Source organism: Aspergillus alliaceus (genome assembly GCF_009176365.1).
Source record: "Aspergillus alliaceus strain CBS 536.65 unplaced genomic scaffold BDW43scaffold_35, whole genome shotgun sequence".
NCBI classification, from domain to species: domain Eukaryota; kingdom Fungi; phylum Ascomycota; class Eurotiomycetes; order Eurotiales; family Aspergillaceae; genus Aspergillus; species Aspergillus alliaceus.
Genome location: NW_022474718.1, coordinates 267562 through 283086, shown reverse-complemented (window position 1 = coordinate 283086; position 15525 = coordinate 267562). Strand labels below are relative to the sequence as shown.

General features: G+C 48.2%; 7 protein-coding genes and 1 non-coding gene across 8 annotated transcripts; 3 read left to right on the top strand and 5 right to left on the bottom strand.

Annotated features, from left to right (window-relative positions):
• The first annotated feature begins 81 nt into the window (after positions 1–81).
• Positions 82–1002, top strand: BDW43DRAFT_282850 (uncharacterized protein). Its single transcript, XM_032042687.1, has one exon. The coding sequence runs from the start codon at positions 154–156 to the stop codon at positions 358–360; it is 207 nt and encodes a 68-aa protein (XP_031898205.1). The 5' UTR covers positions 82–153; the 3' UTR covers positions 361–1002.
• A 1102-nt stretch (positions 1003–2104) lies between these two features.
• Positions 2105–3517, bottom strand: BDW43DRAFT_313177 (ankyrin repeat domain-containing protein; the record flags this gene model as incomplete). Its single annotated transcript, XM_032047534.1, has 1 exon — positions 2105–3517. The coding sequence occupies one exon, from the start codon at positions 3515–3517 to the stop codon at positions 2105–2107; it is 1413 nt and encodes a 470-aa protein (XP_031898204.1).
• A 2323-nt stretch (positions 3518–5840) lies between these two features.
• On the bottom strand, positions 5841–6131 carry BDW43DRAFT_282848 (uncharacterized protein). Its single transcript, XM_032042686.1, has one exon. The coding sequence runs from the start codon at positions 6047–6049 to the stop codon at positions 5855–5857; it is 195 nt and encodes a 64-aa protein (XP_031898203.1). The 5' UTR covers positions 6050–6131; the 3' UTR covers positions 5841–5854.
• A 576-nt stretch (positions 6132–6707) lies between these two features.
• On the bottom strand, positions 6708–7555 carry BDW43DRAFT_282847 (phospholipase). Its single transcript, XM_032042685.1, has one exon. It carries the CDS (start codon positions 7512–7514, stop codon positions 6840–6842), a length of 675 nt encoding a protein of 224 aa, XP_031898202.1. The 5' UTR covers positions 7515–7555; the 3' UTR covers positions 6708–6839.
• A 1309-nt stretch (positions 7556–8864) lies between these two features.
• On the bottom strand, positions 8865–10296 carry BDW43DRAFT_301808 (uncharacterized protein; the record flags this gene model as incomplete). The annotated part of the gene is made up of 5 exons (XM_032045114.1): positions 8865–8922; positions 8975–9349; positions 9437–9924; positions 10054–10183; positions 10214–10296. The coding sequence occupies 5 exons, from the start codon at positions 10294–10296 to the stop codon at positions 8865–8867; spliced, it is 1134 nt and encodes a 377-aa protein (XP_031898201.1).
• A 1110-nt stretch (positions 10297–11406) lies between these two features.
• BDW43DRAFT_320809 (S1/P1 nuclease) lies at positions 11407–12492 on the top strand. The gene is made up of 3 exons (XM_032049173.1): positions 11407–11762; positions 11813–11878; positions 11931–12492. Exons 1-3 carry the CDS (start codon positions 11424–11426, stop codon positions 12390–12392), a joined length of 867 nt encoding a protein of 288 aa, XP_031898200.1. The 5' UTR covers positions 11407–11423; the 3' UTR covers positions 12393–12492.
• Positions 12493–13720: 1228 nt separating this feature from the next.
• BDW43DRAFT_313173 (uncharacterized protein) lies at positions 13721–14113 on the top strand (the record flags this gene model as incomplete). Its single annotated transcript, XM_032047533.1, has 1 exon — positions 13721–14113. One exon carries the CDS (start codon positions 13721–13723, stop codon positions 14111–14113), a length of 393 nt encoding a protein of 130 aa, XP_031898199.1.
• A 327-nt stretch (positions 14114–14440) lies between these two features.
• BDW43DRAFT_t167 lies at positions 14441–14514 on the bottom strand. The gene has a single exon. It is a non-coding gene; the product is annotated as a tRNA-Val (tRNA).
• Between the last annotated feature and the right edge of the window lie 1011 nt (positions 14515–15525).

Below are 15525 nucleotides of genomic sequence, written 5' to 3'. Positions count from 1 at the left end.
CTCATGTTAGGTAGTGGTAGGTCAATTAAGTCTACTAACTTGGGGGCGCAAATACGGAAGATGCGTCGCTTACAGATAGAGAACACTATTCTTAGAAGCGGGAAGGTACCACTATTATTATTATTCTTTATTCCTCCGGCTGTGCGCAGCCTAATGCTGCGCGTAGCCTCTTTGCTGAGCTTGCTGGGTTATCTAATTACCTTCTCTTCCCCTTGCTATTTCTCGTGTTCCAAGCGCCCTGTGGCTATAACGAACTGTATCACTATCTTAGCCACTTCCATGTTTGGTTTCCAACCTTTTTCATGCTCGATGTCTGGCCCTACAGATCCTTTTTGTGTCGATCGGCCTACTAGGGCATAAGATAGTTCCCCGTATCGATTGCCCATCGCTCTTCTTAGGTCCCTCCGGTGTGATTCCCATAATCTTAACTCCAGTTGGCTGAGCCCCTGGAGAACACACACGATAGATTCTCTGGGTAATCTACCACGCGTCGGTAGGTGGGCTCGGAGACAAGCCACATGCAAACGTCGTCTCGGTAGTACACAGAAGTACGCCAGCGAATTCCGCTACATCTTCAATGTACAACGTCGCCTTCGGCCGACGTCCAAGGGGAAGTCCCTTATGGACAGAGAAGCACAGAGAAGAACAAGTAAAAACAGTCGAGCGATAACAAACTGTTACGATCTCTCGTGATTAGAAAGATCAAGCAGTGCCACTCGATGAGTGTGGGTAGTTGAGTAAATCGCCGGGGGAGCGAGAGAAAAAGAAGCAATGAGATGCCATGGTGGTTACGGCTCCTATAGAATCGCAGCGAACACTGCGGTCGCTTGGGGAGCCGATGTTAGCTGCCCTCGAAGACATGAAGTGTGGTTGAGCGACAGAGGAGCCCTGCGGCGGCACCATCATGGGTAACGATCAAAGAAATGAAGGAACGGGCGGAGACCAACGCGAGATGGGTGTGGAGGTAGAGACAGTTGGCCGTGGGACTAAGCGGACGTCGCGCCAAGGGTTTAGTGAGACTCGCAAATCGGCGTCAAGTGCTGCCCTTTTCGGCCGACTGCTAACCGTGTCTTCGGTAAATGGTTTATGGAGATAATATCGATATAAGCTATAGTCTCTACTACTATAGGAGACTATCGGAGACTATAGGAGACTATAATACTAGCTAGTTATACAGAGCGACTTACTGTTCAGATAATAGAAAACTGACTGGGAAAAATCAGTATAGATTAAAATGTATAGAGAGAGAAGAGATATCTCCAGCTCTAGCCGGTAAAACGGATTAGAGTAGTAACAGAATTCTACTCCCTTTTCTGGCAGCTCTACATCTGAATAAAAAATGAAGCAAGAAAGGCAGATAAAGAGGGTAAGTATTTTTAGTTAATAATAAAAAATAACGGTTTTAGACGCCGGATCGATAAGGCTAAGATATAGTATAACATTCCTAATTAAGCTGGCAAAGACTACTCACTCGCCTGTCTATTTAGGAATTTCGTGCCACACCATCCGCTGCGAGACGTTAACTTCACCTCCTCTAGTCCACACAAAAATCGTAAAATTAATCCGAAACCAGAATGCGGTGCTCAGACACTGGCTCTATCGATCGGTGTAGGAAGGAAACGGCCAGAGGTCCAGTTACCGTATAGTTCGTGTCGTGAAATTGCTCGGTAGACTTAACTCTTTGTACGTTGTTGATTACACCAGACGAACCCAACCGTCGCCACCTGTATCTTCCAGAGATTGCATATACCTTTGGATTAGTGATGATATGCAATGTCATACAGCGTAGTGGTGGCTTGTCTCTCTTGGTCTTCGCGTCTGATATCCTTATCCTCCCTCGAAACAGTCCCGATTAGAGCTCTTATGATATTGGGACAACTCCCACTTAAAAGCATCCTGCGACCTACATAGTTATCTTCACTACGGAACTCGTCATCTTGACTTCGTGTACTAGAGGAACAGGGATTTCGTAGAAGTGACGATATGCTTAGCATTCCCCTGCCAAATATATGTCCACTTCCATCAAAGTATGGTCTCAGAATCAGTAGACTTCACTGCAGGACCATAACTCCCCTGCCAACCTCGGAAAACAGTAAACGTATCGTTAGGTTAACATGTCCACCATGTCTTCACGGCCACATTCGATCGCCCAGTCCAGTGCAGTCCGCCCGTAGACGTCTGTTATCCTCAAATCCGCATGCTGTTCGATCAACTGATACGCAATGGTTTTCTCCCCGTACCTAACCGCCCAGTGCAACGCTGTCTGCCCATCGTTGTTCCTCGTGTTAATGTCTGATGGACACTGCAAAAGATGGGCAACGGCCTCTTCTTGAATTTTGAGGTTTCTTCCCTGCGATGACCACCCACCTCCATGCACTCTGACCACGGAACCTGCAACTGCCCAATGCAATGGGATGCAGCCTTGCTTGTCCCGAATGTTTGCGTCTGCGCCATATTCTAGTAATAGTGGCACCAGATCCAATTTTCTAGAGGCAGCTGAGTGCAGTGGTGTCCAGCCGTAAGCATCAATGCAATCAGGATTTGCGCTGTTATCCAAAAGCACCCGGGTTATAGCTTGACTACCGCAGTGCACTGCGGCATGTAAAGCACTCCAGGGGCCTCGCAGCTCAGAATGCAAATCCAAGTTCCGTTCTAACTCGGATATGGTGACAAACTGCCCCGGCATTGTGGGAATGCGATGAGGCTGGACAAATTCATTCGTGGAGTTCGCATCGAAGCCCATGTCCAGTAGAAGCTTGACGAATATATCCTGGCAGCACCCGGCTGCTGCCACCAAGGCTGACTCGCCATCAGGTCTTGGCATAGGAAAATGTTCCTGCGAGAGCAACTCTCGGACAACGTTCTCATGCCCTTGTCTTATGGCGCACTCCAATGGGGTAAATCCAAAAACGTGTCCTGTCCAGGGGTCGACGCCATGCTCGAGTAAAACGCGAACAGTCCGCTCATTGCCTGAACAAGCCGCGCCGTGCAGTGGTGACTCTTGAAGCTCATTTTGGGCGTGAGCATCCGCGCCATGAGCGATGAGTGCAGCTGTAACATCAATATGGCCTTTCTTAGCCGAAAAATGTAGAGCTGAGTTTCCAGTTGCATCGACGGCCGCAATGTCAGCTCCGTGGTGCAGCAACGCATGCACAACTGGCAAATTTCCCGCCTCAGCAGCCAAGTGCAACGGCGTCAGGTGATCAAACTGGGCCCGCTGATTCACGTCTATTCCATGCTCCAGCAGGACACGTACTGACTCTTCGTGGCCATTCTGAGCTGCCAGATGCAACGCTGTCATGCCGTCCGACCCAAATTTATCGAAGTCGGCGCTGCGGTGCAACAATAACCTCACTGCAATGCCATGTCCCTGTGCGGAGGCATGATGCAATGCAGTGTAGGCAACCCCGGGCTGGTCGTCCATGGAGTTGACATCCGCCCCACTATCAAGTAGCATCTGAATAGCACCTATATCGCCGACTGACGCGGCCTGGCAAAGGGTTAGGAGGTCAGGCATGGCAATTTCCGACACAGTACAGATCTCGTTTGGAGTTCTGTCTATATCGTAATCAGCACTTATCAACCGGCGCCACTCAATAATTAACTCACACGTAAGTAACTAAATCCGCCTGAGACTTCGGAAGGTAAACTCCCTTTACTTTCACGAGATAGCTTACTCAGTATATGCACGAGGTGGAAGTTGGATATGCTCTCTGCGTTCAGATGTGCAGTAGCCAATCTTCCCAGAACAAATCTGAAACTGTAATAGTCTTAGTGGACTTCATAACCGCTCGCCAATGAATTCATACAATTACCAAGTCTTTCAAGTTAGTCAGGAAAATCCCTATTTATGCCCTAGACACTGGTTAAAGAGCAAGTCCCCTCAGTTACACCGAGAAGGGGTTTTTTTTTTTTTTTTTGGACATGACTCCGACTAGCGATCCATTGGGTCGCGTCTCCAACGTCCGAGTTTTGAGCTAATATTGGGAATGGTTACCCACTTGTTCCACTCTTCAGGCCAGTCGACGGATCGGCCTTTGTGCCTTATTCCGAAATGTTCGGTTTTCACTACCCCGGAGGTCTACTATGAAAACGATGTGGAAAGTCGCTACTTCAGGAAAACATTCTTCTAATGCTTCTTCCTCACACATTCTTGCAAGTTCGGTCTACCGGGCTTCGAGGTCTGAAATTGGATGTCAAGGCGATTATGCTCGCCAAGTCTAATGCATATTTTTCTGGAATCGTGACACTGTGCGGATTTGACTTGTGGGGTTGCATCCAGAGCGCGTCTCTGAAACAAAAGTGAAGCACATCCACAGCACGAGCTAGTAGTATTTAAAATATAAGACATTATATTAAAAAGGCGTAAGGTAGCGAACTCAGCCTAGTTAAGTAACTAACTGACTGGAGGTAAGTTAGGCTAAGATTGCATAACCTCAGAAATATTGGCGCTGGTGGTTCAAAGCCTGGACGTTGAAGGGGGTCTGGCGGCGGAGGTGGTATTTTGACCGCGTGCGCCTTGGTCAAGAAGCAATTAAAATGGTTGATATAGGTCAGTGGTATTAAGGGAAACTTGTACAGAGAACGCGCCAAAAACACCTCATCACTAGGTATAAATTAGGTAAACTTAATTTACCAGATCGGACGAGCGTTTTAAACCCACCTAAACATATCGATATATAGGTCGATTAGCTATCTTTAGCCATCCTTTGTTGCTATTTTTTTGGTGCCTGACCAGGAGCCTTCATACTCACAGACCTTCCATAGTAAAGGTCCATTATGGCCGTCTCTGTGCTCCCCTCTCAAGGCGATTATCATAGGTGTAGGTCCCTCTGGTCTTTGTGCAGCCACAGCCTTGAAGTTGCAAGGCCACAAGGTCACAGTTCTCGAGAGACAGCGAGATACGCGGCCCCATGGTCACGCGCTGGTAACCCAGCCTGCGGCGGTCAGAGCACTCGAGCACCTCAAAGAAGCGCACAAGGCCTTTAGCAGCATTGGTGTCGATGTTGGCGCTCTGCATTGGTGGTCATATAAGGGTATCATGCCCATAGCGGTCCAGCTACCAACCGGAAAGTCCTCTCGGGCGGAACGGAGATTCCAAACCGACCGGTCATCAGTACATAAAGTACTACATAGGTTGGCGGTTGCCAACGGCGCCTAGCTTCTGTTCGGGAAAAACGTGCAAGGGGTCGAGGATGGCCCGAGGAACTCATGGCTTTGGACAGGCGATGGAGAGGAATACAGCACGGACTTAGTCATAGCGGCGGATGGTGTGCTACAGACCCATCGCAAATGAAAATAGACCAGTGCGCTAATATCCAACCCTCGTGATTTTCGCCAGGCATCAAATCTACTATCCGCAAGAGAGCCTCTTCCCGAGACAGGATGCAGACCGGATTCCTAGAGAGTCCATCTTTCTTACACGTGCACCAGTCTCTCAACTCGCCCAGGACGCTCGACTAGCTCCTTGGCTCGAACCAGGAACCAAACACGGCGTACTGGGACCTGATCGGTTTGTTTTCAGCGGATTCGTGAACAGTGGTATCCTGGGTGTGTGCAGTTTATTGATGTTGATCATGCGGGTTCCGGTCCTGTTGATGGCAACTGGAACACTCCAGTGGATGTCGACGCACTCCGCACAAGTTTCTCTGATTTCAAGGTAACGACAAGGGTGTTCTTAGATCATGTCCAGCATGCTGAAAAATGGCAAATGGCCACGGGCCTGGAGCTTGATACGTGGTGGAGCGCAAGCGGACGTGTCGTGCTACTTGGGGATGCGGCGCATGCTATGTTGCCGCACGCAGCTCGGGGACTAAGCGAAGGGATTGAAGACGCCATCAGTCTCTCTCATATGTTACGCTGGGCAACAAAATCGGGGGTTGATCGTGTTGATACCCCTGCCGTTACGGATGCATGGGTAAACCTGCCCAAGCCCCGAGTTGACATTTTCATGAAGTAGTCCACACGCAATGCCAAGACATGGAGTCTCCAGACGGGCCAAAACAGGAGGCAAGGGACCAAAAAATCGGGAGAATAAGTAGCTGTCCATCACCCGATCGGGAGAGAGTGGAAATGGACATGGGGGCGGATCGTGAGTCCCCGCAGTTTCTTAAGTGGGTGAGGGATTATGATGTAGTACGAGAGGTATGTGACAAGGGATAACATGATCTATTTTGGATGGGCTGTTTAATCACTAGTTGTCAGACTAACTATCATTTAGGGGGGTGAAAAACCGATGGAAAGGGTCGCGTCTAGACAGCAAGGGTAACTAGAACGGAACCTACGAATGGCGGAGTCGTCTGCCTATGGCAGACTTTGTATTATGTTTCTCCCTGATTTTGGGTCCTGAACTTATTAACTCTTGAAGCATAAAGAAATTACTTCGTAAGGCTTCGCTGACATAAGAAGGCATGCAGACGGAAAGCGGCTAGTGGTCGGAGTTTGTGGATTATAGGGCGAACTTGAACTGCCGTTCTCTTGTTTGATTTTTATCACCACCAGCGACTTCAGTAGTCATGCGTTACATATTATGCTTTCAGTCATGCAGATGGGTCCACAAGCTGCGTGGTTCATAGTTGGCAACTAACGTATATACTCTCATTTTTGAAAGCTCTCGGTCGTGCTATTCTTAGGGCTACAAAGGTTATACTTGATGGAACTGAAAATAACTCTGTTCATTTCGAATATATGAACATGGTAACTAACAGGATGTGTGCAAAGCACTGTTGTCCGTCCAGGAAAGAAGTTTGCAAAAAGATCATTCAAAGCCACAAGAAAATCGACAACAATGTTCAGCTTCCTCTCATCCTACCACGAGGCGTAGGACCAACTTTCACCACTCAGAGATTCTCAATGTCATCCAGATTATCCAGATCCACCCCATCATCCTCGAGAACATCAGGAATCACCTGGCCCTCAATATCAGGGTCGACTTCGGAGCCGTCAAAGCCATCAAACTCATCGGGCACAACGTCAGCAACGTCGTCGCGCTTCTCGAGCTCCACCTCAACCTCAGGGTCAAACTCCAACTCCTCGTCACGCTTTCCGAACTTGCGGACGGCGGCGTAGTAGATATCCGCAAGACGGCGGCACTCAACTCCCTTCCATGAACTCCACCCCGAGAACTGGCTGCAGTACTTGTAGAGATCCTTCTTGAAGTTGTCGTCAATGCGCTTCTTCATGGCCTTGGTGAAGCGCTTCTGCTTCTTCGTGTTGCGGTAACCGAAGTCGTGTCGCTGGCAACTGGGGATGAAGTTGTATCCGTCCGGCTTATCGGGTGACTTGGAGCAGTTGTCCGACGACCAGTTACATTTGGATGGGTTCTTGGCCTTGCGCGCCTTCTGGAAGGTCTTCATCGAGACCTTGAAGATGAGGTTATCCGTGGCCTTCGCAGAGCATGTCGTGGCACGCGCCTGCAAGGCGGAGATAGGGTTGTCATTGACGGGGGTGGTATAAGGCAAGGCAGATGAAACTGCGGCAAAGAGGCCCAAGGTGGCAACGAAGATGTTCTTCATCTTGAAGGAGAGTCAGGGAGATCTGTTAAAGACTGTTCAAGAGAGGCTTCTGTTTCAATTTGTAGAGGAGTCTTAGTGATGAGAAAGGGATTCCCTAGGAGGATATAGCTCGCCCTTTATACCTGCGGATGGTCACTATAGCCATCAATGGGAAATGCCTCAAGAAGCTCATCTCCTCCTCGGCTATCATGACCATGCTCAGCCCCCAAGGAATTGCATCCTTCAGGTCATTCTTTCAGTCTACCTGTAGAGCTGCAGCATTGTATCCCCTCCCGCCAAGCCATTCATAACCTGCTTTACGAGGTCTCAACACGAGTGCTATCCAGAAACCCGATCTATTATTGGCGGAATTGGATATAGATTCTCCAGGATACGACCCACGTTTGGGGGCCACATGCGACGTGAACATGTTATCTTGACCCATTGGGAGAAATATCCTTTTGAATAAGCTTTAGTTGCTCGCGAACCGTGCAGTGTTCCTGACTGAAGGGATTCTTATGTCCAATAATAGTCATTTCGAAGGGCTAGTGTGCCTAGTTACGAGCACGGGAAATAGGGCCAAGACCGAGTTCAGGATTTTGGGTTACCTTCAAGGCTCGTAAAGCCCCATTCCCGCCGGGAAGGTTATTATTGACGCCAAGCCACGCCGGGCACTCCCTTGTAGTGATCATCTAGGATCATCCCTTTCTGGAGGCCCTTGATGCTAAAAATAGCCCGCGGAATCCGATCATTCGAGGATTGAAGGAAGAATGGGTTCTGCTGCACGGGTGTTTGTGTGACCTGTTCGAACCGGTCTTTTGCCGCTCTTCAAGAACCATATAAGTAGTTACGAGGAATAAATTGTGCCCCCAATATAGTTAGATAATATTCTTGGAAATTATTCAGCCGGATCGCCGAGAGAATCAATATTGCCGCAATACGAGATGAAGATCTGCCAAGACCAAATATCCGAGGTCACAGTTCGTAAAACCATCGATTTCAGTATGAACTCGGTGCTACTTCTTTGTAAGGTCAAGTTCACTTTGGTGGAATCACGAAGGCAGTTAATCACTCTAACCAGACCCGCCTGGAAGTGTGGGTTTCTGTGTCTTTTCCTGCACGGTTGCATTCGATTTTCTTGATTCAATACGCTTTGTCTGTCGGGAAAGTCTTGTCGATCGCACATTTCTATATCGTCAATCACTCGGTAGACTTGTGCGGCTGATGGGGGTTGCAATAGTGGAATCCAGTGCTATTATTAGACTTGAGGTCAAGGAAATTTGGCAGATGATCATCACGCTTTCCTCTGTCGTCATTGTAAGTAAAAAGCACTTTTTTGACAGGCCTGGACGTAGATACATTGAAATCAATTCATCCTAAGTACTTGTCCAACGGAAAATCATGGTACATCCGGTGATCCAAATCATTACTCTACTTCAAAATGAAGCACATGACGAGAGCAATGGCCGCCACCGTCGGACTGAGAGGAGCACTTGGCTGGGGAGAGGAGTCTCCAGAAACTTGTCTCACCAAGCTCCGCTACCGTGCCATCCCATAGCGTAAGGGCTATATCAGTTACCATCCTAACTATGCCCCCTGAGTTCCCTCTGTCCGCCAAGACTGCACTTTCAGCCATGTCTGCCATCTGGTTTCGGACAAACCCAGGGTTCCGCCATCGGGCATCAAGAAGTTTAGTTGACTCTAGGACCGCACACCCAAGAGCGTCTGCCAGTGCACCCCAATAGATATCCATCCTATCTTTTGCAACCGCAACATGTATGTCGCGAAGGCCTCGGTGGACTGACCAAGAAAGGGAGGACCACGGGAGACAGTCCAAGGCAGTATTGAGTGATCGACTCTCTCACAAACATGTACAATGTCACACCATGAATATCGCCTAATACACTAGGTGATCAATCCCCGGTCGTATTGGATTCAAGTACAGAAGGTCCACGTCGCTGACATCCCCACCTATCATATGGTAACAGTGTCTTCCGCTATGCGCACCACCAAATCCTTTTAAACTATATTTCAAGATCCATGAGCTGGATGCCTTATGCCCTGGAAAGACACATTTAATCCCCGACGGTGTTTGCGTATAAATTACTCCGGCCAGCATTTGTAAGCATTTATCGACTCTTCTCTCAGTGAATGGTGGGTATACATCGTTGGAAAGAGTGCGAGAGTCATGCGTGGTGAAATAAACGCGTGCCAGGTCCCAGATGGGCCATTCTGTACTCCATTGTCCGCAATGGGATGCATACGCAGCCCGAGGACCCGAGGCACTGCTGCATCGGAAAATCGGTCGAGCGTTGGTCACGCAGAATAACCCCATCAGGGTTGTGCGAGAGATGACCGTACAAGTAATCAGGCCTTGCTTCACAAGAGGCTGGGGAGGGTGGTCGATCCTTGTATCTTTCGAATGGCTCCACTCTACCGCACATTGCTTTATCATCGAAGACCCCGACTTTGCAGCAATGGTATCGGCAGGTCCGTCCGAGTCGTCCCCTGGTTAGCCTTTTCCCAATTGAGCAGTCGAGTGAATGACTGCTAGCAATACTGTCCATGCGGTCTGTTTAGTGGGTTGTATAAAAGGCAAGCGACGGAGAGATACGATATTATGACCACACAGTCCATTTCGCAGCGCTTCTTCGATGACCGGCCCAACAGGAGGTAGCCTGAGAACGCGCCTCCGTAGGCTGCGGAACTGCTACTGACACCATTCACCGAAGTGTTGAATGCCCCTTGACGAAAGAAAGGGATGGAAAAGGGTGGAAAGAGTTGCTAAACAGAAGCTTGTCATGCTCGCAGATGATGACCGGCACTGGACACGAGCTGATGGATTGTCCATTCGAAGACCAAGTCTGGTGAGCCAGTTTTGTAAGCAAATAGAGACCGCTGTCGCAGTCGAACCGTAGAATTCGTGACAGCGCTTCATGATAGAACAAGATATCTCGTGTCCTTCAAACCTTTCTCGCTATCATGGGCACTTTGAGGCTGGCTAGGTTTATCGTATCATTTGGCAAATGAGGACAACACCTCCCTTAAAGCCAGTGTATGGCTACCTCAGTGTAACCGTAGCCATCACGCTCTTTCATGTAGGACCGTCAAAGAAGGCGAAGCTGCAGCCAATACAGTTTTGACATTTTAGATCCCTGTGGGAATATTGGTTCTTTAATTATTGATCTGGGTGTCATTGTGGCTAGATGTGTCTTTACTCGCGCTGGGAAGAGATGTTGTGTGATAATGAAGTGACGCGTCCATCTCCTACTTTGAAGGAAGAGATATCTCCATTGGTTCACAGGCTTGCCGTCCCTTCAACTATCGGACAGGAACCTAGACGCAACATTCTCTTTCTTGTTTTTGTCTGTTTTACCGGTAGACTTGATCAATATCTTCGAGCTATTCTTGGGATAGTGGCAGTACTTTCGGCTTGACATTTTCCCACCATTAGTGAATTGCCGGGCCTCGGTACGCCTAATTCCGATGGAGGGAGAATCTGAGTTTCTGATCGGTGTACTCCGAGATATCGAAATGATCTGTTGTTTAATATCTCTGGTTTTTATCTGCGGGGAAGCACTGAATTGCGGACAAGGCTAATAGATTGCATCGATGTCTTCTCCGACACGTTGCCTGGGAGGGCAGACACTAAACCCCCGTTCTCCACCGACAGCATCCAATCCAAGTCCATCGGACGTGATAAGATAGCGGACGGCCGACGGGACAGGGTCAAGACAACTGTTATGGAGCATTGTGGAGCCCGCAACGTGAGGTATCCATTGGCTAATACTTGATTGCAGAGTTACATCAAACCCAATCCCAAGAAACAAGTCTTGCAGATCGCTAGATGGAAGACTGATTTATAACTGGCAGCATGAGCCTGAGGAAATTATTTTCGTTCGCTATCCAGAATTAGAGCATTGTTTAATCATGCCACGCTTACTCTCCCTCTCAGCGGCCACATTGGGCCTGGCCCAGTTTAGCAACGCCTGGGGCAATTTAGGTCACGAAACTGTGGCCTATATCGCTCAGAATTTTGTGGCCTCATCGACTAAAACATACTGCCAGAAGATTCTAGGAGATGACTCCACCTCGTACTTGGCCAAAGTTGCGACATGGGCTGACTCGTACAAGCACACCGACGCGGGGAAGTTCTCGGAGACATACCACTATATTGATGCGCAAGATAATCCTCCAACAAGTTGCGGGGTAAATTACGAACGTGACTGTGGGAGCTCCGGGTGTAGTATAAGCGCTATTCAGAATTATGTCAGCTTCTTACACCCGATGCGAGGATACAATGGCTCACCTCGCTCTAGACCAATATCCTACTCGGTTCTTCCAGCAGTTCGGAGGCATTGGATGCCTTGAAATTCGTGGTCCACGTCAGTCCTCACGCTTTGCCATTCGGGTTGGAAGCGCTCTAATGAACCACAGATTATCGGCGACATGCACCAGCCCCTACACGACGAGAACCTCGAGGTCGGTGGAAACGGCATCGATGTCACCTACGACGGAGAAACAACCAACCTTCACCATGTTTGGGACAGCAACATGCCTGAGGAGGCCGCTGGAGGCTACAGCCTCTCGGTCGCAAAGTCCTATGCGTCACTTCTGACAACTCGCATCAAGACCGGGGAATATTCCTCTAAGAAGAAATCTTGGACCACCGGGATCGACATCAAGGACTCGGTAGCGACATCAATGATTTGGGCGAGAGATGCCAATAGCTTCGTTTGCAGTAGGGTTTTGGAGGACGGGCTAGCATACATCAACTCAACTGACCTGTCTGGGGAGTACTATGAAAAGTCTCAACCTGTCTTCGAGGAACTCATTGCGAAAGCTGGTTATCGGTTAGCGGCATGGCTGGATTTGATTGCGAGTCATTCATCAAAATAGACCTTGCACGGGGTGCTTGAGGCATGATTCCTACTATGGGATGATGTGATATTGGTACCTATTCAATGCTACAACTGGCAAAAAGGTGCGAAGTGCTTCCCTAGAAGACTACTGGTTGTGTAGATGGAAGGTCTGAATGTGGGAGATATAGTGGTAGCTTTTCCTGTCAAGAACATCAAGAACGCCACTTACCACAAGCCTTAAAATATTCGCTCAACTCTATATAAGAGGACATGTAAAATCCAAAATATTGGCATCGCACAGGGTCCACTTTCCAACTTGATAAGGCGCACGGCAGGGTTGGAGGTCATCCTCCCTTGAATCTAACCACTTTAAAATGTTGAGTTCACAGTCCAGACCTACAATAAGGCGTGTCGGCTTAATTAGACAACTTCTACAGGGTCCAATCAGTGGGTTTGCATATTTTGCGGGCTCGGATAGTACATGTTGAAATAATGAAAAATAGTACAACATAACCCACCTCATATTCATCCAGTCAAGCCAGATACTGTTTGTCGGCCCTTAAATAGCCCGGTCCGCGTTTGCGGGTCGCTGGCTTCTTCATAAAATCACGCCTTTAGAGCCAAGCTCGCAAATCCCGAAGTCGTTTGTACGGGGTATGTAGATACGCAATACTAGGGCCTAGTTCTGGCGCTTCTGGTTGATATTCACGCTCCTGCTAAAGGCCAGTCAAATGAGTCTCCACTTTCCCGTTCCAGAGAGGACGCTCTTGTTAACAATGTTCCTAGCTATGAGTCACGCTTATTAAGGTGCTCCCAGGGATGTAGATAGAATTCCGCCGGTCTGTAGGTTTCAGCTACTACTGGTCGTGTCACACTCTCAAAGCGGCACCCCAAAGTGCCTCAGATATTTGGAAGCCTGCCCAAGAACAAATACCCACTCATTTGGAGATATCTTGCGTCCTGTTCTCCGCATAGTACACAGTCACGAAACTCCAAAACTGTGAAGGACTGCCTTCGTCTTGGCCCTTTTTATAAAGGGGTTGCGATATTTCCAAAGCCAAGACACTTCCCCCAGCCCAGATAGTCTCTTTGAGAAGCAAGAGATTTCTAGCTCTTCATCGCTATCAATTTCGCTGCATCTATGGCGGATTCAGCCACACTTCTTGTTGGAGCCTCCCTCTCGTGCCATTACCCATGAACTCGTCCATCAGTTGAGTCATTGCCACAGAAAACCAACTCAGTCCACTTCTCCGTATAATAGCATCAGTTCTTCTTCCTGGAACCAAAACGATACGGATTCCGTCAATGCCGCGGCAGCCAGTGATCCCAAGCTTGACACCCTAATCATCAACAGTGCTATTGGCGATGACGAGAGCGTCTCATCACAACGACTGTCGGCAGGATGAACGAATATCTAAACCCAAACGACCTCAATCCGCTACGCATTACCCAGGCATTCCTCCCGGCTCTTCGAGCAGGCAACGCCCAGAAGATAATCTTTGTATCTTCCTACTGTGGCTCGTTCGATATTCAAATCAAAAGGCTGTCCGGTGGGGCGGTCCATATGCTGTTTCCAAGGCCGCTGGAATCATAAATGCAGTTCAGTTGAATAACGAACTTCACGCCGATAGTTTCACGGTTATTCCCCTGCATCCTGGTTTGGTGGCCACCGATATGGGGAACATTGGTGGTTGTGGCGGAATGCCTGTTGATGGAGCTGTGAGGAAGATTCTGAACGTGATTCAGAACGTCAATTAAGAGGATTCGGCTAGAATTTTCCGTTAGGATAGGTCATTCCTCCTGTGGTGAGGTAGATTTCCTATAGACTGATCGATACTCCCAGACTCGCGCGGTAGTATATACTTAGCGGAGTGATATTTCGCAATTCTACAGGCGCTAAGGGATTCACCTACTGTATAAAATAAAATTACATATCACTAGAATGGGGATTGCGAACCTAGCACCTATCGTCCCCTAACATCACTATAGTTAATGTAGAATATGGTACAATGAATTACTTAAAAGTATGTAGTAAGTAATTAAACCTTGGATAAGAGAGAGGTTGCCAAGGCAATGGAAAAAAATTGACCAGACTGGGGCTCGATCCCAGGACCTTATGCGTGTTAAGCATACGTGATAACCAACTACACCATCCGGCCAAGTGTTAAAGAAAATTCTTAAACTTTGTCTATAGAAGCCAATTTGTACAGCTTAAAACAACAGTTGAGAGCCTATACACTATTCAGGATACAGTAAATTGTTCTTGATGAGCTCGTGCACAAAAAAGTGATCAAGCAGTAGCCAATAGTGAGCATGAATGGGATAGTTCTATCCATTCACGCGCTTCTCTGTTCCAATCTCTCTCATAAATGTTAGCCATGTGAAAGTCTGCATTCCAGCTGTTCTTATGCACCACGATAACGGCAACGCGGGCTCGATTGTAATCGGTTGGTGCAGGACCGGGATACCAATTACGAAAGATGCCGTGTGATATGCCGGAGATGGAAAGGCGGTTTGTTTTAAGATTATCGAGGACTCCATAAACATATATGGCTCAGAATCTAGGAAGTATGGGAGATAGGCAAAGTACTCATTTCGTCCGGTAAAAGACAAACGTTCCGGGAAGCTGTGTGTCTTCCTGTTCCAGTTCCGCAACGGGAACATTCACAGTTCTCTTGCGTCTTCCTCTGTTCAACGCCTCTCAGCCTGGTCATTCGTCGAAAAGCTCGTGTTGGCCGTGGATTGGGATTGCAGACCCGCATACTACGCAGCAAAGGCCCAAAGGGTTGGGTCTCGCTTAGACGGAAAACTCGAATTGCGTCTGTTTATGGGCATTTTGGGGTGAGTGTGTTCTGGACAGTGGAATACATTGACAGTGTTACCCTTCTGTCGGATACTACTACTTCCTCGGGTGATGTCACTCGCATAGGATATTGTTATAGAATTTTCCTTGTTCAGAAACCCTTCACTCACGCTTAGATGTCTCATTCTCAGCCCTATCTTGATATCCATATCATACATCTTCTGAATACCGACTATACTCCACCTCTTGGTAGATAGAATAAAATATGCTAGGGTTACCTCGCATGTCTTAGCTCGAAAAAGGAACTCGGTGGGGAAGCTGGATTTTTTGCTGCACGAAAATGGTTCTTGTCTTTTACCCGCAATAT